This window comes from Typopeltis vanoorti, chromosome 11, assembly GCF_054136105.1.
Source record: "Typopeltis vanoorti isolate ZY-2024b chromosome 11, IOZ_Tvanoo_1.0, whole genome shotgun sequence".
Classification (NCBI taxonomy): Eukaryota; Metazoa; Arthropoda; class Arachnida; order Uropygi; family Thelyphonidae; genus Typopeltis; species Typopeltis vanoorti.
In genome coordinates this window covers 30,438,385-30,459,806 of record NC_143559.1, presented here as the reverse complement: position 1 = coordinate 30,459,806, position 21,422 = coordinate 30,438,385, and the positions used below count along the sequence as shown (strand labels likewise).

At 37.5% G+C, this 21,422-nt stretch overlaps 1 protein-coding gene across 3 annotated transcripts in view; it reads left to right on the top strand.

The window, feature by feature from the left end:
• The window catches only part of LOC150101407 (1-phosphatidylinositol 4,5-bisphosphate phosphodiesterase classes I and II-like), a 965,056-nt gene that overhangs the window by 434,238 nt on the left and 509,396 nt on the right, over nt 1-21,422 (top strand). For all 3 annotated transcript variants that reach the window (XM_090400893.1, XM_090400892.1, XM_090400891.1), the window contains one exon: nt 3,208-3,377. In XM_090400893.1, the coding sequence (XP_090257019.1) occupies nt 3,208-3,377 (170 nt within the window). The remainder of the gene's footprint in view (nt 1-3,207; nt 3,378-21,422) is intronic.

Genomic DNA, 21,422 nt, shown 5'->3' with positions numbered 1-21,422 from the left:
AAGACGGTAAACAGACAAGTCAAAAAGTAGATGGTTAACTTTGTCTTCATAGTCCTTTGAGTTCAGTATCACAGTACTGTTTCCTTTATCTGCTTTAAGTACTATGATGTCTTTGTTGTTTTTTAAATCACGAATAGTTCTTTTATCCAGTGATGAGAAGTTTTGTTTTGTGGAATAGGGCGCGGAAAGTATTATGCAACTTTTTAATCTTAGATCATTTGCTGTGTGAGGCGGTAATAATGAGATTCCTTTTTCTAGACTACAGATGAAATCTATCTTGGGAATCTGTTGTGGAGCTATTGCATAGTTGAAACCCTTTTTGAGAATGTCGATTTCAGGTTTCTTTAAGATGTGGTTTGAAAAATTAAGAATAACTTGGTTGTCTGAACCACCACAAAGAGAACAAGAAGAGATTCGATATATAAAAACGATAGCAATTCCGTATGTAAGTGGCATCTCCAACAAGCTCGCCAATCTCCTCAAACAACACAAAATAAGACAGCATTTCAACCTATAGATACTATTCGTAAACTACTAAGATCTCCAAAAGACAACCATCCTTTCTACAAATATGCTGGAGTCTATAATATTCCATGCTCATGTGGCTCTAATTACATCGGACAGACTTCGAGAAGCCTCGAAATCAGGCAAAAGGAGCACATTGGCTATGTCAAAAACAACAGATAGGACATTTCTGGGCTATCGTCTCATTTCTCCACAACTAACCATGTCATTGAGTGGGACAAAAGCTGTTCCCCCTACTTAGAGGAAGATTATCATTCAAGAATGTTCGAAGAAGCAGCCACAGTCGCCCGTTCTACTGTGAACCTTAACAGAAATCAAGGCCTAATACTGCCAGAGATATGGAAAACCCTAATCACACCCTTAAAAACGGAAGAAATGAACTTTAATACAAACTACAGAAGGTTCCTCAGCAACAGCTAGCTGATCTTGTACACGCGATACGTGTTTCACTCACGTTCGATACTATTTCATTTGTAATTATTCTAGTCAGTTTTTATTCTTGTCAATTTTGCAGTTACGCATAATTGTGAGAGTGTTTAAACCTATATGTTAGTGCCCTGAAGAAGCCAACAGATAAGTGTGGCGAAACTAGTTGGTCCAGTTAATTAATTAAAATATTGATCAACACTTGATCGGTTAACCAAATATTATTATTTACTATTTATGATCAAGAAAACAACCTTCATGAAAAATAATTCCCTTTCATAAGGAAGGTTGTAAGACTGCAGTAGCAAACTATAGATCAGTCAGTATCTCAGGAGAGTGATGGTAAAAGTACTGGAAAAATTGGTCATATAGAGAATTAAAGAATTGGGGGATAAGAATATGATACTCTGTAATGTTTAACAACATTGCTTTGTCAAGTGTTGGTCATGCTTTAGTAATTCATTAACTTTTTTATAATAGAGTGACAGATGAGTTAGATAAAGCAAATGGCTACACAGTGATTCTGCTGGATTTTGCAAAGGCATTTGACTGAATAGCACATGGAAAACTCAGTTATGCAAATTAGAACAAATGGGGATATATATATATATATATATATATATATAATGACATTAATTATATGAATAAGAGGGTGACTGCTGGACATATATCAGAAAGTAGTATATGGAGGAACAGAATTCAGGTGAATTCTGCTACTCCATATATCTTATTTCCTTCATCTCCAACAATATAACACCACCAAGCGTAAATTCTACATCCCATCTTTGTTTACCAAATTTTAAAACCTTACATTTTGCACATTGAACTGGCATCCCTACTCCCGTGCTAATTCACTCAGTCTATTGAAGTCTTCTTGTAAGGCCACAAAATCTACTTTACTCTACTCACAGTTCTTTCCAACTTTGCATCATCTGCAAACAATTAAATATCAACTCATCACTAGCATACCTGGACAACTTGCTAACTACTTTTCCTATCACATTGATATGCCGGCGTGGGTGGCCGAGTGGTTAGTGTATCCGCTCTCCAGCCAAATGGCTGCGGGTTCGAATCCCGCCATGGGCATGGATGTTTGTGATTGTCTCTGGAAGCACTAGTAGTGGTGGTAGATGGTGTTGGTGTAGTTGCAGTCAGTTGGTGGATTGGGTGGTGGAGACAGTTGTAGAGCAGGTGCCCTCCCTCGATGAGTCTTTGGCTCCCTGGAGGTTTCAAATAATAAAAAATAATCAATAAAATAACTTTTATTATTCTCAGTGTATTCTTTCTCATATCCTCCTGCCTAATCAAATTGTTTGTTTCTACGACGACCATCAGCAGCTCTCTCATTTATTCTGCATATTCAAAGCCTCTACAGCCATGCTCATCCTTCCTCTTGGAAAGCAGAGCTTGTGCATCTTCTCATTCACCACCCTAAAGAATTTCCATATGGCACGATCTTGAATTATTCAGTCTATCCCATGGTTGTCTTTTATTCATGCCTATCAGTCTTCTGATTTCATTCTGCGTACACCTCATCTATTGTTTCATCTTTACCAACTCAGTTCTCTAGTCTTGTATCCCTTTCTCATTATCATTCATGCTCGCTAGTATATTGTAGTCACTCTTCTTTTCTTGCTATCAGTCATGATTACTTTCACACTGTCAGTCGTTCTTGCTTTTGTACTAGCACTCGTAGTCTCTTGCTTACTTTTCCATCTGATATTCCGATCTCATCCTACTCTAGTACATAATTATGAGTAAGCACAAACAGAAATCTTCTGTATTTCTGTTCACTAATATTTTTGATATTGAATTGTCAGATGTTAAATGAATTACTGTATTATAAAAAAAAATAAATGGAATTCCAGGTTTAATATGAAGGCTTCTGAAATGCAAAAGATGTAAAAACTGTAGAATTAAATCTCATATAGCATACACTCTGAAGTATGAAAATTATACCATATTAAGGGGGGGGGGAAGTCTTTTCATTCATCTTATTAGCCTAGTGATTGTGTGGAGTGTCAGGTTTAAAAAAACATGTCATCCCCATACTTAATGTAGTATTACTATACTTGAGAAATGATGAACTCCCTTTCTCATAGCAAGGTAATATTTGGTAACAATCACGCATATGAAAAAGGCATGAAACTTTTTTTGCTTATCTGCAGTTTTCAAGTAGTTAGTGGAATTGTATTTATTTTAATTTTTATGTAATTCAAGTGTTTGTATATTTTAGTTTTTTTTTTTTCTTTTTAGATGTGGAGGAAATAAGAAGAAATGTATGACTGTAGATCAACTAGTAGATTTTTTAAATAAGGAGCAGAGAGATCCTCGTTTGAATGAAATATTATATCCTTATGCAAATCCAGTCAGAGCAAAAGATCTCATCAAGCAGTATGAGCCGAACAAAAGTTATGCTCAAAAAGGTATCACTTAGTGACATAAGACTAATAACAAGCCTCTGATAACCATAATTTTATAGAACTATGAATCATATTATATAGTAAAATAAAAATGGCATATAGATATAATTTTTTTTATATTAGTTTTATTTTCTGTTTGTGTGCTACTTCATACTTGTCTATGTACATTTATACATGTCATATAATTTTAAATCCTTTTAAAAAATTATTCTTCTTAGGTTATGGCGTAGCTTTAATGATACTTATAGATCTGACATATTCTGAAGTGACACATTCTCTCAATATAAAAAAATGGAAATATTATTTACTAAAATAAAGAGCCAAAAGGCTTCACTTCGGCGATGCAAAATTATATAAATTAAGTGGATATTAAATCCAACATCATTTCAAAGCCGAATACAGAAACTATAAAAGTTTCATGCGATTCCCAAAAACTTTTTTGCACGAAACTTTTATAGTTTCTGTCTTCAGCTTTGAAATGATGCTGGATTTAATATCTACTTAATTTATATAATGGAAATATTAGTTTATTGCTAATTAGTTGAAGGGCATTACCGGCCATTATGGATCAAATACGCATCCTCATACACTTCGTATCCATCATATATTTCAATGTAATATCAATGGTATTAAAATTTTAACATGCACTTCGCATCCATGGTAACTTGGACATGCTACTGGCCAGGACGTATATATATGTCCTGGCCGGTAGCATGGTTAAAGGAACTTGCAACATAGTAATCAAAAATGAAATATGTTAGACCCAGTAAATAACTTAATGACAATTGCATGAGTATTTTTTTTACATAACTCCCATCCACAAAAGGTTGAAGACTTTCATAGCATTAGTACTATGAGCAAGCCAAGCATTTTTTCTAATTTTTTAATAAATTTATATATATTTAACATAGTCTGGAAATCCATTTGTATTTCAGTTGAAATTCATCCTGCTCAAGAGATCTAACATTGAATTTTTACAAGCCACTTCATATCTATGGTAAGCGGGGCAGGAATCTTGCACCAGGTGATGAAATACTCCTCCCACCTGAAGACACTTATAAATACCAACAGTGGAATTTGAATCCACAGCCTGTCGGTTGGAGAGTGGATATGCTAATAACTTGGCTAATGTGGCTGGCAGAACTTACCAAAACTAACATTACATCATCACTTTGGGACAACCAAGCAGTTGAAAATGAAAATACAATGCAAAGTACAAGTCGTTAAACAATAACGGCAAGTACTAACACCAGAAGATCATATCAAACATAATAAATACAAAGGCTCAGGCTTAAATTATGATTTGTATATCTGGATTTATGGTTAAGGTGTTAGAGAGGTTCATGAGAGCTAGGATACAGAAGTGGGTTGAGGATAGCAGTATTCTCTGTGATTATCACCATGGCTTTGTTAAAGCAAAGTCATGTTTTACCAATACTATAACAGGGATTGGCAAACTTTTTCAGAGAATGGCTGGATAGTCAATATTATAGGCTTTGTGGGTCAAAAAGTAATATTGAGAGTATCATGTACAAGAACCAAAACTTACACAATTTTTTTTTTAAGTTAAGGGATATTACATCCCATATTGTTTCTTAGCCGAATAAGAAACTCAGTTTCATGCCGAATATAGAAACTATATAAAGTTTGGCGATTCCAAGCGTAAGCAAGTACCTGGATAGTGCAACACCTGACCCATTTGGTAGTGCAAACTGAGGCAACTCATAGTAAGGGTGGGGCAAGCTCCGATCACTATTCTTGGTATTTACCCATAATGTGAACTTAGCTCCTGGAGCTGTATTACTGTTCTACATTATGAGAGAAGGTCACTATCCAGACCGGTTTCAACCTTTATTGAGGTCTCATCAGTGAGTAGATAGACCTAGTTAATACCAAGTTTGTAGCGAACAGAACTTACATCCCTTCTATGAGAATTGCCAAGAAGGTGTCCTAATAAATTACTAATTATATGAAGAGCCAAAGGCTTCAATTCGGCCACATGAACTTATTTAAGTTAAGGGGTATTACATCCCATATTGTTTCTTAGCCGAATAAGAAACTCAAAGAGTTTCATGCCGAATATAGAAACTATATAAAGTTCGGCGATTCCAAGCAATTTTTTATTACCAAAATGAAGAATATAATTGTGTACAAACAGTTTCTTGGGATATTACTGAGAAGTATGCAATTATTTTATTTTTATGAGACATAATTACATCTCATTTGTTTTCAGATTTAGTGTTCCCAAATTAGATGTAATTATGTCTCATAATATACCGATATCGCACAAATATGTGGTGAATATCAGTACATATTTGTATTATACATGCATTGAAGAAATTCATGGCATTCAAAACACTGTCAAGTATGCACTGAGTGCAGTGGCATTGATGGCATGGAATGGCAATGAAAGAATTATTGCCACTCGATTAATATTTTATGTCTCTATGGAGTCTGAAGACTTATTGCAGGAGACATAAACTATCTACATAATCTGTCATACTTCTCCTTGAGCCCATTAACAAACAAAGTGCTCACAACTGACTCTGGCAAACCATTTCATTCATTCACAACTCTTCAGGCAAAAAATCTAGTTCTCACACCTCTGCTAACTACAGCTTTACTCAACTTCTAGGGGTGACCTCTTGTTCTGCCTCCTCTAGAGTGCTGAAACAAAACCTTTAAGTAACTTAATGTTTCTCATAAGGAACATTCCACAGACCACTCACCATCTTGGTTACTTACCTCTGAATCCTCTCCACAACTTTCTTATCCCCAAGAAAGCCAGGAGATCAAACCTGAACACAGTAATCCAGATATTGACAAATCAAGGTCTTATAAAGAGAAATAACAACTACCTTATCTCTACTTTTAGTGTGTTCTTCAGTAGCCAAGTAATCTTAGAAGCTACCTTAGCACTATGTCCTCTAAACTTCAACTCTCTGGTTGTAGATAGAGTTGAAGTTTAGAGGACATACTGCTAAGGTAGCTTCTAAGATTACTAATTGTCTAAATGCCATATGTCTACTACCATCCATAAATTCCTATCTTCATCTGTATCCTGGAGTACAGTTCCATCAGTGTTGTACGCTGCTTGTAATCGATTTACCTCAAAATGCATAGCTTTACATTACTCCACATCAAACTGATACTCATTATCTTTTGCTTATACCGACGGCCTATTTAAATCATCATCATGCAAGCTCTCCACATTGCCTTGATTAACCACTCTACCTAATTTTGCATCATCAACAAACAACTATTTCCTTTCAGATTATTTCCTATATCATTTATGTACAAATTAAATGGTAGTGGTCCTAGCATGGACCCTTATACCACACCACTAGTCACCTGCTTTTGCCTCATTTCTCCTCCTATGTATACCACCTTTTGATATCTGTCCAGTAGCTATAATCTAATCCACATTTGTTCTAATTTGGTTAACAGAATTCCATGTGGTATTCTGTCAAATACCTTTGTATAATCCAGCAGAATCATCATGTAGCTATTTCCTTTACCCAACTCCCTGTCATTCTATTATAAAAAGTTTGTAAATTACTATGGCATGATTAACCTTTCACAAAACTATGTTGACCATTGTTATTATTATTATTATTATTATTCAGGCCTCCATGGAGTCAAAAGACTCATCGTGGGAGGTCCTTCCAAAGAACATGAAGTCTGTCAAGACTCATCGAGGGGAGGTCCTCCCCCCCCCCCCCAAGAAACACAAAGTCTATCATACCAGTCCTTAAACTCATTGACCGTTCTCACTCTCACCACTCCATCAGGCAATGCATTCCATGGTTCAACCACCCTCCACGCAAAGAAACCACTCCTCACCCTCTTGCTCACAGTTTCCTTTCATAACTTCCAGGGATGGCCTCTTGTCATGACTCCTTCCCGCTGTTCAACCAAGCGAAAGAACTTCCCCAGTGTCAACCCTGTAACCACCTCTCAACAGTTTAAAAGTCTCAATCATATCACTTCTCCTTCTTCTATCCACCAAACTCTAGAGTCCACATTCCCTCAGCCGATCCTCATAACTATCATTGCACAGTCCTGATACCATCTTTGTCATCCGCCTTTGTATCCTTTCCACAGTTAATTTATCCCCTTCAAATCCTGGGGACCAAATCTGAGAACAATAGTCCAAGTGTGGTCTGATCAGAGACTAATACAACGGAATGATAACCCTCTTATCTCTGTAGGTCAGTGTCCTTCTCATAATTGCAGCAATCCTCTGTGTTACCTTCACCACCTTTGCAATATGTCCCCTAAACTTCAGGTTTCTATCAATCATCAACCCCAGATCTCTTGTCTCCCCTACTTCCTCCAGTATAACTCCTCCCATAGAGTATGCAGCATCCCATCGATGTTTCCCAAACCTCAAGATCTTACATTTTGCTGCATTAAACCGATACCCCCAGTCATTTGCCCATCTATCTAGCTTATTCAAATCCTCTTGCAGGGCTACCACATCTCCACTATTTATAAAAATCCTTCCCAGGTTCGCATCATCCGCAAACAACTGAATATCCCCTTGCAATCCACTAGCAATGTCATTGATATAAAGGTTAAACAATATAGGTCCTAGTACTGAGCCCTGTGGGACCTCACTTGTAACCCTCTGCCTCCTTGAAACTGCTCCACCATACACAACTCTCTGATTCCTATCAGATAGCCAATCCTGAATCCAGTTGACCAATCTGACATCCAGACCCATGTGCTGGAACTTAAATATCAGCTTATCATGTGGCACCCTGTCAAATGCCTTTGCTGAGTCTAAGAAAATTGCAGTATATGCCTTTCCCTCATCTAATGTTCTTGTAACTTTATTATAAAAGGCTAGCATATTGCTAAAACAAGAGCGACCTTTCACAAATCCATGTTGACTCTCACAGATAACATTACCCTCATCTGTCCAATGCTGTATACGGTCCCTCACTACTTTCTCCAAGATCTTAACAACTACTGATGACACTATTATAGAGTATCATATTCTCATCCACTCATTTTTGAATTCTCCTTTTGACCAATTTTTCAAGTAATTTTACCATCACTCCTGAGATACTGATCGATCTGTAGTTTGCTACTGTAGTCTTAGAGCTTTCCTTATGCAAGGAAATTATGTTGCTCTCTTTCCATTCCCTTGGAACTCTACTCAGAGCTGCAACCCAATTTAACCCTTCAGAGGTCCCGTGAAAATGTTTGGCATCAAGGGATGCACATGGACTGTCATTCCGCACTCATTTTTAACAAAATTGAAGGTGTTTTGAATAATAATAAATAAGAATATTGTAGAAAAAATATTATTTATTCAAATTACAACATATTTGTAAGTGAAAACAAAATAAAAAAAAATAATTAAATGTCTTGGAAATTGAACTGCATATGCTACATGTTACATGTGCAATAAATGTGTAGAACTGGATTAACATTCTTTTACTTTAGTTCTACACATTCATTGCACATGATTGTAGAATGTTCAAAACACATAAATTTGTAACATCTCTTACAATAATATTTAGATTCACGTTTTTTTTTTTTCTATCACAATAATAGCATCATCCTTTTTCTGGATGTGCAACTGCAGTTTCGTTCTGAATTTTGTTCTCGAGTGATCCACAAATTTCTGTGAGTCTTAGTTTTATATTTCTTGGCAAACTTTGAATTGATACCCTTTCTTGCAAATGTGCTTGTAATAGAGAGAACCCAAGATCTTGCAGAAATGTACATCACATTATTTTTTTGTCAATGTTATTCGCATGGTAAATAACTTGAGAATCAATCCAGCAATGTTGATGCAAGAGTAAAAAACTACCATAGGCCATCTTCTTGTTGATCTAGCACAATTGTATGTTGAACACAATTGATCAACAACATCTACTCCTCCTTTTGTATGGTTATAGGTAGTCAAAATTTCAGGTTTGTATAAAGCTCCACTCTCTGTATCAATGCCATCATCGTCATGCAAACTTGATGCTAACAATACAAATTTCTTTTTTTTTTTTTTGGGACAGTATGATACAGGCGTGCATTTATCTTTGAAAGCAAACGTACTCGATTTTATAGGACAATTTGCTTGCAATAATTCACCTCATTGGCTTCTTGCTCGGTTTCGATGCCACTCTTTTATTTTTTCAAACTGTTCTTATTACTAAGTCTATATTTCTTTAGCAAGTTTTCAATCAAAGGAAAAGAAGTGAACCAATTATCTAAAGTAATATTTCTCCCAGAATTTTTGATTGGTTCTACTAGTCTCTCAACAACGTCACCTGGTGAATTGTTCATGAAGTACGGCCCTTCCAGTTGTCGTCGAACATATACCTCAAAATTAGCTATATAGTACATTCTAGCATCACATAATGCAAACATTTTAATACTGTATTTATTCGGTTTACTTGGTATGTATTGGCGAAATGAACATTTTCCTTGAAAACCTTCCAACTTTTCATCGATTTTAGTGGATGTACCTAGATTGTATCCATTTTTGCACTTTTGCAACAAATATCATCAAAAACTTCACGAATAGCTGCCAATTTGTCTAGCTTTCTTCTTTCTTCACATGTACTCTTATCATCAAATTTCAAACACCTCAAATGGAATTTGAATCGCCTCACTGACATTGTAGTCAAAATATTTCAATGCCTTTACCATTACTTCCAAAAAGATCTAAATTCAAACAGTTTGCTTTATATGTACCAGCAATATATAGAAGTCCAACTAAAGCCTGTATTTCATTCAGAGTTGTAAACTTGGCATCTCGTTCTTGAGTGTAATTACTAGCTAAACTTTCAATATACTTGTTCGTGTTTTCCAAAATAATTGATAAAATAGAATCGCCTATAAAATAATTCCAAATATCAAGAGGTGACTGTAAATTTTGAGTGTCGTTTTTAGGGCCAGATGATTCTTTGATTATATTATATCTCTCAGTCCTAATATGTTTGTTAGTTCATGGTACTGCTGTCCATAAAGTTCCGTCTTTTCCCTGATGGAATCTATCCTCCAAACTCTCCGAGTTATCTTCAGCTACTTCTAATGACACCTCATCGGCTTCTTGCTCAGTTTCGCTGCCACTCATTTCTTCCACATTGTCTTCCTCTTCTGAACTAACATCATTGTCTGAAACATCTTCATCCTCATCATTAGCAAAGCACTCATTCATCAGCTTCTGTAATCATTTTTGCTCCTTCTCATAGTCACCCATTTTATTTTACTTAAGAGAATATAATTTACCATATTGCAATTATATATAAACATATATAAAATAGATATATATGTATATAAAAAATATATTTCCTTAAATATATAAGCCTGTATGTAAAAATATAAATAATTTATAAGTACTTAATAATTTCAAAAAATTTCGATGACTGCTTATTCTTATAACACTAAGGGTTGCATGGGATCTGTGATTGCACAATGTCTCAGTGGGAACAGTTGTTATCGCATCAACGTAATATTCTACACTAACATGTGTCCTGCCTATATACGAAGCTACATAAACGCACAACCGGATTTAACCAGCCGCTTTAGAAATATACACAAAAAATGAAACATGCGGATTCTCAGTCTGTGCGTGACCTCTGGAGGGTTAAAGAGACTAATCAGAGACATTGACAATTCTCTTGCACATTTTCACAAAATGCAAGCTGATATCCCATCTAATCCCCCCAGTTGTATTCAAACTGAGATTCTGCAATATCCTAAGAAGCTCAAATTCATCTGCTTCTGTCCCAGCATTAACCTCACTTGGATGATATATACCCTTGCAGTGTGGTCACTCAGTAACTGAACTATTTTCTCTGCTTTTGTCACCTCATCAATTTTAGCATGCAGCATTCCTGTTACTTGCCACATAATGAAAGAATGTTTTGAGATTTCTTTGGTCTACCTGGGGCTAGTTTCTTCTCACAATCTGATTTTTCCTTCTGTAAGGAAGGTAAAATACATTTATACCTGGTCACCTTTCTTACCTGAATCATGTACCATTCATGAATTTGCTAGTCACATTTCTCAATATATACCCTCTGCAGCATTTTCTTTTTCTGAAGCTCATGCTTAATGATATTATGTGTCCATCTAATTCCTACCTGATTAGCCCCTCCTTAGGTATACAATTTAATATTGCTTCCTCTAGATATCACTTAACTGTCTCCCATGCACTACTGACATCCTTCCCTTGCATGGTTTTATGCCTTGGCACTGCTTTGAGTTTCCTAGTAAGCTTGTCATAATGACCTGCCTTGTAGTTTCACATATACCCTTTATTGACAAAATATTCCACTTTGTTTTTACAATATCCCAACTCAAGACCGTGTGGTCGCTTTTCCCAATCGGAGGCAATGTGGCTACCTTAGTTACATTAGTTAGCCACCTCTTCTGATCCTATGACCAGGTCCAATACTCTTTCATCTTGAGTTCCCTCCATCACATGCTGCCTCAAGTAATTAATTCTCAGTAGGTGTATAAATTCCATTTCCTTACTACCATGTGATCCTTCTTTCTTATATTCTGTATCTCCATAGTTGAAGTCTCTCATAATCATTCGACATGCACTCTCACTAATATGCTGATACCTATCTTCCAGTTCATTACTGGAACTCCCTGATCTATAGCAGTATGGCCTTAATCTCACACTAGCTTGCTTCACATGAACAGCCTATATGATGAACAGTAATGAACAGAATATATGCATGGCTTCATCACATTAACACCTTGAACACCTAAAACAACAATTTTATGATTCTGTCATGATATTCACTTAAAAACTATCCTTGGCTCAGAACCTTATGCTCTGCATAAGGTTCTGAGCCAAGGATAGTTTTTAAGTGAATATCATGATAGATAGTTTTTAAGTTTCATTATTGTGCATAGATATGATCATTTGGTTTTTTTTTTTTGGTGCTGTGGATATATTGAAAAGGGTCCAGAGAAGATTCATGAAGGTGGTAACTGGTCTTTGGAATGTGGGTATGCAGAGCATAAGGTTCTGAAATTTGATAGACAACAATGGGATGCAAAGTATACACTTGGTGGAGTTTTGAAGGAGATGTTGAGACAATGAGAGATCTAGGAGTGGTGGTGGTCAAGGATCTGAAGTTCAGAGGTCACACTCTGCTCAAGTTGCAAAGTCATCACATCAGTTTCTGCATGTTAATGTCTTCAGCATCATTGCATAATAAACCATATGAGGCCTTGATCAAGTCCCATATAGTTTATTGTGCATAGATATGATCATTTGGTTTTTTTTGGTGCTGTGGATATATTGAAAAGGGTCCAGAGAAGATTCATGAAGGTGGTAACTGGTCTTTGGAATGTGGGTATGAAGACAGATTAGGGAATGCAATTTACAAAGCCTCGTGAATAGGAGTAGGAGGGGGGGGGGGTATATGATTGAGCCATTTAAGTTGGTAAGGAGTTGTTATCTGGTTAACACTGAAGAAATATTTTATAGAATGGGAGAGGCAAGTGGAAGAAGACAGAGGGCATAAGCAAAGGAGTGAGGAGCAGGTTCTTTGCTTGGAGAATGGTTGGTGAGTAGAATATATTGCCTGAGAATGTGGTAAGCACTGACATTATTATTATTATTATGGGTATCTCCATGGAGTCAGTAGACTCATCGCGGGAGACCCAAACTATCAAAACAATATCTATCATATCTCTTCTTGAATTCATTTACAGATGAAGAACTCGCAACTGAGTCAGGCAATACATTCCACTCATTCACCACCCTCCAGGCAAAAACTTCGTTCTCACACCCTTGTTAACCACACTTTTCCTCAACTTCCAGGGATGACCTCTTGTTCTTCCATCACTATCACAGCTGTAATATTTTCCCTGCATCAATCTTATAAAAACCTTTTAGTAATTTAAATGTTTCTATCATATCCCCTCTTCTCTGCCTATCAACCTATCATCCAACCTCTGCAATTCACAAGCTCTCAATCTATCAATATAGGGAGCATTTTTGCTGAATGAGTTTTAAACTGAATGCTGAATGAGTTTAAAGCACAGTTTGATAAGCTTTGTATGTAACATTTTGTACTTCCCAGACCAACATGGAGTCTTGACTCCATGTAGGTCTGGTGTTAATAGACATAATAATAAATTATTTCTGATATATATTTAGGATGAGACTCTTCCAAATGTTTTGAGAGAGAGAGAGAAAAGCAAGCATTCTGATGTAAACTAGGCTTGTGTAACAGAGCTTCAGAGCTTTCTTTGAAATGACATTCATATTTAAATTTATAGTTTAATTTATTAGATTAATCTATATTAATCTTAATTTATAAAGAAGCAAGCCTTGTTCCAAAGAATGCTGTGTTTGATCTCAGTCTCATGCTGTGCAAGATCCAGCTTTTGAGGTTTTAAGATATTCATTGTTGTACTGATGTTTGCTAATCCTTTTTACACAGAATAGCTTGGCTGTCTTGAGTATGTTTGATCACATTTGCAAGGAATCTAGTAAATAACGACAGAGGCAAAAGTTTGTCTTATGTAATTCATAATGATTTTGTTGATTAGAAAATATGTATTTTTGAAAATGCCAGAAATATATGAGATTGGAACCCTGCATTCTGTTACAGTGTCTTTGATTGTAAGAATGTTGAGTTACTGAGTGAGCACTTTGCAAAAGTATATCATCCAGGTGGTGACATTGCAGAAACGAATAAACCAGTAGATTATATGGGAATTGTGGTTAACGAAGTGGAGGTGAGTAGTCTATTGCATAACCTCAATGTCAATACATCTGTGGGATTGGATGGTATACCAGCTCGTGTTGTACGAGAAGCAGATAAAGAATTGTCAGTACACTTGACCATTTTGTTTAATTTGAGTCTCGGGTCTGGGTTAGTCCCGAGCGGGTGGAAAGAGGGGAAAATAGTTCCACTGCATAAAGGTGGTTCCAAGACTGCTGTTGTAAATTACCGACCGATTAGCATATCAGGAATCATTGTCAAGGTCTTAGAGAAATTAGTCAAGAAAAGAATACAGGATTGGATAGATGAAAATGGGGTATTGTATGGGGGGCAACATGGTTTTGTGAAGGGTAGATCATGCCTCAGTAACTTACTCACATTTTATAACACAGTGACGGCTGAACTGGATAGGGGTAATGGGTTTACAGTGATACTACTGGACCTTGCCAAGGCCTTTGATAGGATACCACATGGAACCCTAATCAGTAAACTGGAGCAGACGGGTATAGATATAGGGTTGGTGAGATGGATAAGAGGGTGGTTGAAGGAGAGATATCAAAGAGTGGTTTATTCAGGAGTGGAGTCTAAAAGACGTCTTGTGACTAGTGGAGTGCCACAGGGCTCTGTTCTTGGACCACTGCTTTTCAATGTGTTCATCAATGATATTGGAAAGGATCTGAGAGGAAGTGTTCACTTGTTTGCTGATGATGCAAAGTTGGGTAGAGCAATTGTGAGTGCACAAGATGTCAAAATTTTACAGGATGATTTGGATAGTTTGGAGGACTGGGCTAGGAAAAATGGATGTCAATTTAATGTGGCAAAGTGTAAGGTTATGCACTTTGGGGTGAAAAGAATAGCAGCAGTATATCGCATTGGTGGAATCATACTCCAGGAGATTGATGAGGCCAGAGATTTGGGAGTGTTGGTGGATAGGGAGTTGAAGTTTAGGGGGCACATTGCAAAAGTAACTAAAACAGCTCACCAAATCACTTGGCTTCTGAAAAATACTTTAACATGCAGAGACGAACAAGTTGTTGTTCCTCTGTATCGAGCCTTGATAAGACCCCATCTGGACTTCTGTGCCCAGTTATGGGCACCAGGGTTTCTTCGTGATGGGGAGGAAGTGGAGAGGGTCCAGAGACGAGTGACCAAGATGATAGCAGGTCTGTGGAATGAACCTTATGAGAATAGGTTGAAGATTTGTGGGTTGCAGAAATTGGACGATAGGCGAAGGAGGGGTGATATGATTGAGACATTCAAATTACTGAAGGGTTTTTATAAGATTGATCCAGAAGATATTTTTGAAAATATGACTGGTGGTGGGAGGACTAGGGGCCATGCATGGAAGCTGGGCAAGAGCGTGGTTGACAAGGGTGTTAGAGCTAGGTTCTTTACTTGGAGAGTGGTAAATGAGTGGAATAAGCTTCCAGAGTCTGTTGTGGGTGCTTCGACCGTGAATGAGTCCAAGGCAAGGTATGATAGATACTGTGTGAATGTTGAATAGTTGTTCTTGACATGATGTTAGGGCCTCCCTCGATGAGTCTGTCGACTCCTTGGAGTTTCCCGGAACAATAATAATAATGTAAGTGTCTATTAACCACAAAATGTGACAAGGTTTGTAGTCATTTTGTTCTGTTAAAGCTTTGATAGTGAGAAGTTTTTGTTGTAAGAATGTGTTCTGTTGACTAAAGATTGGCTAACTTCAATTTTTTGTAAGTTGTGATGTGCAGAACTTTTATATATATATATATAATGGTGAGTCTGTTGCCGCGGTATGACAGAGAGGAGTTTAGAAGCAGGGCCACAATCGCAAATGTCATTATGCGCAGGTTATGCAGATGGTGTGGTGTGGAATTCGTGGACATGTGGAATGAGTTTGATGGGCGAAAGGACTTATACAAGATGGATGGCCTGCATTTAAAAGGACTTGGTGTGCGGAGACTGGAAAAAGTGTTGCTGAATGAAGTGAAAATGGATGTGCAGAACCAGGGAAACTAGAACTACCAAGGGGGGGGGGGAGTGGATATGCAAACTTCAGTGAGACAGTTGAGTGTAAAAATGTATATAAAGTACCCGAGCCAGCACTAAGGACAAAAAATGGGAATGGGACATTTAGAATGTCCCATTCCCATTTTTGAATTCATTTGATGAATTCATTTGAATTCATTTCATGTGATGGAACAGACGCATCAAGATAGGGGTGGGACAAAGGGATCACTGCATTTCATGTATACTAATGCCAGGAGTATTAGAAACAAGAAGGAAGAATTTTTGGCCTTGATTGGCTCTTCCTGGTCACAGGTTATTGGCATTAGTGAAACATGGCTGACGGAAGATGATACAGTTAGTGGGATAGAATGTGTAGGTTATAGTGTGTTTAGGAGGGACAGAGAAAATAAAATGGGAGGAGGGGTGTTATTGATGATAGCTGATGAACTGCAGCCAAGGAGAATTAAAGTTGTATTGCAGGATAGTGAAAGGAGCTCATTTGAGGCTATTTGGTGTGAGATTGAGACTGGCAGAATAAAATATACAGTTGGGTGCTGCTATAGACCAGGTGATGGAATAGACGATGGAGATAGTATGCATAAACAAATTGATGAAATGAGTGGAAGGAGGGTAATTATTATGGGGGATTTCAACTATGGTAACATTGATTGGAAGGAGGAGAGGACACATGTGTGGAAGGAAATGGATTTTATTCAATTATTAAGGGATAACTATCTTAGACAGCATGTAACTGAAAATACTAGGGGCGTGAGAGTGCTTGACCTGGTATTTGCATCTCACAGTTTGACTGTAATGAATATGACCATGTTGCCACCTATTGGTGAGAGTGATCATAAGGTCTTGACCTGGAAGGTGGCTAAAGGTGTGGAATTTTTGATTAAGACAGGGTATATGTGGAATTACCGTGCTGTCAAGTTTGACAAGCTTAGGAGATTGCTTGGATCAGTGCCATAGCATGTACAACTGCAAGGGCTGGACGTCGATAGAACATGGGAAGTGGTCAAGGAGCATTTACATCAGGTTATGGCTGATTGTATACCTAGGGTCCGAATAGTAAAACAAGTAGGGGTTAAATGGATAAATAATGCTATTAAGCTTGAGCTGCAAAAAAAAGAAAGAACTGTGGAGGGAATTTAAAGAAAGGGGTGACTTGCAGGCACACGAACGGTATAAAGTGCAGGCCAGAAGGGCAATGAGTGTGGTAAAAACAGCAAAAGCCGATTATGAAAGGAAACTAGCTATGCAAGCAAAAGAGAATCCCAAACAGTTCTTTCAATATGCTGCAAGGAAGAAAAAAACTGTACATGGCAAAATGATTTTAAGGAATGGCGATGGTAAGGGGGGTCACTGAACCAGTCGATATAGTGGAGTTACTGCGCGCGCACTTTGCAAAAGTATATCGTCCAGGTGGTGACATTGAAAAAATGAAGGAACCATTAGTTTATACGGGAATTGTGATGAATGAAGTGGAGGTGAATAGTCTATTACAGAACCTTAATGTGAATACATCTGTGGGATTGGATGGTATACCGGCACGGGTCTTGCGTGAAGCGGCTAAGGAATTATCAGTGCCCTTAACCATGTTGTTTAATCTGAGTCTCGGGTCTGGTTTAGTCCCGAAGTCGTGGAAAGAGGGGAAAATAGTTTCACTGCATAAAGGAGGATCCAAGACTATGGTGGCAAATTACCGACCAATCAGCATATCAGGAGTCGTTGTCAAGTTCTTGGAGAAAGTAGTCAAGGAAAAAATACAGGAATGGATTGATGAAAATGAGATACTGTACAGGGGACAGCATGGCTTTGTGAACGGTAGAACATTCCTCAGTAACTTGCTCAAGTTTTATAACAAGGTGACGGTAGAACTGGATAAGGGAAATGGGTTTACAGTGATACTGCTGGACCTGGCAAAAGTGTTTGACAGGATACCACATAGAATTCTAATCTGTAAACTACAACATATGGGAATGTATATAGGGTTGGTGAGATGGATAGGTGGGTGGTTGATGGAGAGATATCAAAGAGTAGTTTATTCAGGAGTAGAGTTCAAAAGACGGCCTGTGACTAGTGGTGTGCCACAGGGTTCTGTTCTTGGACCACTGCTGTTTAATCTGTTCATTAACGATATAGGGAAGGATCTAAGTGGAACAGTTCATTTGTTCGCTGATGATGCAAAGTTGGGTAGGGCGATAGTGAATGCAGAAGATGTCAAAGTCTTGCAGGATGACTTAGATAGATTGGAGTTCTGGGCTAAGGAGAATGGATGTCAATTTAATGTGACAAAATGTAGGGTTATGAATTTTGGGGTAAAAAGATTAGCAGCAGTATACCACATTGGTGGAACTGTACTCCAAGAAATTGATGAGGCCAGGGACTTGGGAGTGTTGGTGGATAGGGAGATGAAGTTTAGGGGGACACATTGCAAAAGTAGCTAAATCAGCTCATCATCTCACTTGGTTGTTGAAAAATACCTTGACGAGCAGAGACAAGCAAGTTATTGTACCTCTGTACCGAGCCCTGATAAGACCTCATCTCGACTACTGTGCCCAGATTTGGTCACCTCGGTTCCTTCTTGATGGGGAGGAGGTGGAGAGGATCCAGAGACGAGTGACCAAGATGATAGCAGGTCTGTGGAATGAACCATATGAGAACAGGTTGAAGATTTGTGGGTTGCAGAAACTAGTTGATAGGCGGAAAAGGGGAGATATGATTGAGACATTCAAATTGCTAAAAGGATTCTATAGGATTAATTCAGAGGATGTTTTTGAGAACAGGACTGGTGGTGGGAGTACTAGAGAACACCTATGGAAGCTGGGCAAGAGTGTGGTTAGCAGGGGTGTTAGAGCTGGGTTCTTTACTTTTAGAGTGGTAAATGAGTGGAATAAGCTGCCTGTTGTGGCTGAGTCTGTTGTGGGTGCTATGACAGTGAGCGAGTTCAAGGCAAGGTATGATAGATACTGTGAGAATGTCGAATAGTTGTGTGGACATGATGTTTAGGGCCTCCCTCGATGAGTCTGAGGACTCCCTGGAGTAGCCCGAAATAATAATAATAATAATAATAATTATATATATATATATATATATATATATATAATTATTATTACAAGAGCCCTCCAAGGAGTCAGGAACTAATCAAGGAAGGCCACAAATCACACCAGCTGCCATACTTCTGTTGAATTCATTCACACTACCAAAGACAAGCCACTCCAATTACACACTTGTCTGTGAGAGAAAAATCTAGCTCTCATCTATTTCTTAACTGCATTCACTCTCCACTTATATAGATGCCATCTTGGCAAAGCTTTTTCATTTGCAATTCTTCATGCAAAATATATCCTACACGTTCTTTTGAAATGCCTATAGTCTCAGCAATTTCACGCAGTTTTACTCGCTGGTCATCCAATACCATATTGTGCACTCGATCAATGATTTCTGGTAGTGTTACACTTTTTGGATGTCTTTCACGTGGATCGTCTTCAAGGCTGGTACGTCCACATTTAAACTTGGCAACACATTTCTTAATTGTTGAAAATGAAGGAGAAGAGTGCCCATAAACTTTTATGAACTTTGAATGAATTTCTTTTGCCGTTAAACCTTTTTTTAGCTGTCTGAAGCAAAAGTGTGGTCTGTATCCCTTTAAATTTTATAATAACTGCGTGATACTCAATTTTATCCATTTCAAGGGATACAGACCACACTTTTGCATCAGACAGATGTATAAAAAACTACTTGATAGAATGACTTGTAATTTCACATGGATGCTTATGACAGATGTACCAATGCAGAAAAAAAAACTTGCCGATAGTGTTGCCATCTATGGTTTTTTTTTTTTTTTTGGTTTTTCTCATGGTATGTGGTGAATGTATGGAATGGATGAGACCACTGTGAGATGTGAATGCATATTCAGTTAATATACTCAAGAGCAATATAGGTATTTAGGTATGAATGGGTATAAAGGGCAATCCATTGGTGACCTCATGGATTGTTTGATGAAAAACTTAAAATATATAATTTTTTAAATCCATCAAAGGATGCATTTAAAAATTGTTTGACTGGTGTTTGATATTGCTGTGACAGATGTGATAGGAACAGATATGATACTTGAAGTTGATGAATTGGAAGTACTTAGGGTATCACAGAATCTTATTGCAAATATGGCCATGGGATTAGATGGGATATCATCTCATGTATTACAAAAATATGCAAAGGAATTAATATTGCCTTTGGCTAGGCAATATCAAGTGCCAAAGAAGTGGAAGGAGGACAAAATAGTTCCTTTGCATAAAGGAGGCTCTAAGACTGCATTATCAAAGTTTAGAACCAATCAGTGTGGCTTTGTGAAAGGTTAGATTTGTAATAGTAATAGAGTGACAGTTGAGTTGGTAATGGTGATAGTACTACATGGAACATGCAAGTTGAAATAAATGGGAGTTGATATGAAAGTGGGGATATGAGTATGAGTGTGGCTGATTGACTGACACCAAAAAACAGTGTATGTATGAATAGAATCCAGGAGAAAGCAGTTAACTAGCATATGCTACAAGGCCCAGTTCTTGGAACCATTACTGTTCACAGTTTGTACATAAATGATACTGTTAATCATGGCCATGTAGAGAGCTTTCAACATGATTTAAATAGGATGATAGTATGGACAAAAGATAGTGGCCGATAGGTTAATGTGGAAAAGTATAAAGTTATGCATTTTGAGATTAAAAGATTAGAAGCTATGTGCTGCACTGCTTGAGATGTGCTCTAGTAAACTGATGAAACTAAGTATTTGGGAGGCAGTGGTAGATAAGAGAATTGAAGTTCAGAGGATATATGCTAAGGTTGTTGCCAAGGTATCTCATAGGAGTATTGGATTTTTGAAGAACATACTAAAAAGCAAAGCTATGGAAGTTATTATTCTTCTTAATAAGGCCTTGATATTACTACAATTATTACTGCAGCCAGGTTTTCAGGAATCTAAGTGATTATTCTCAACTGGATTTCTTGGGATGAGGAAGTGGTGTCAAGGATTGATAGGTGAATGACGAAGATGATGAGTGGTCTGTGGAATACTCCTTTTGACTATAGATTGAAAGTTTGTGGGTTGCAAAAGTTGTTGATAGGCAGAAATAATGGGATGTGATAGAAACATTTAAGTTACTAAAAGGGTTTTTATAGGATTGATGCTGGGGAAATATTTCAGCACTTGGCTAGAGGAGGCAGAACCAGAGGTCATCCATAGAAAATTAAGTAGGAATTTTCATTTGGAGAATGGTAATGAAGTGGAATGAGTTACCAGAGTCAGTTGTGAGTACTTTGTCTCTTAATAAGATCAAGGAGAGGT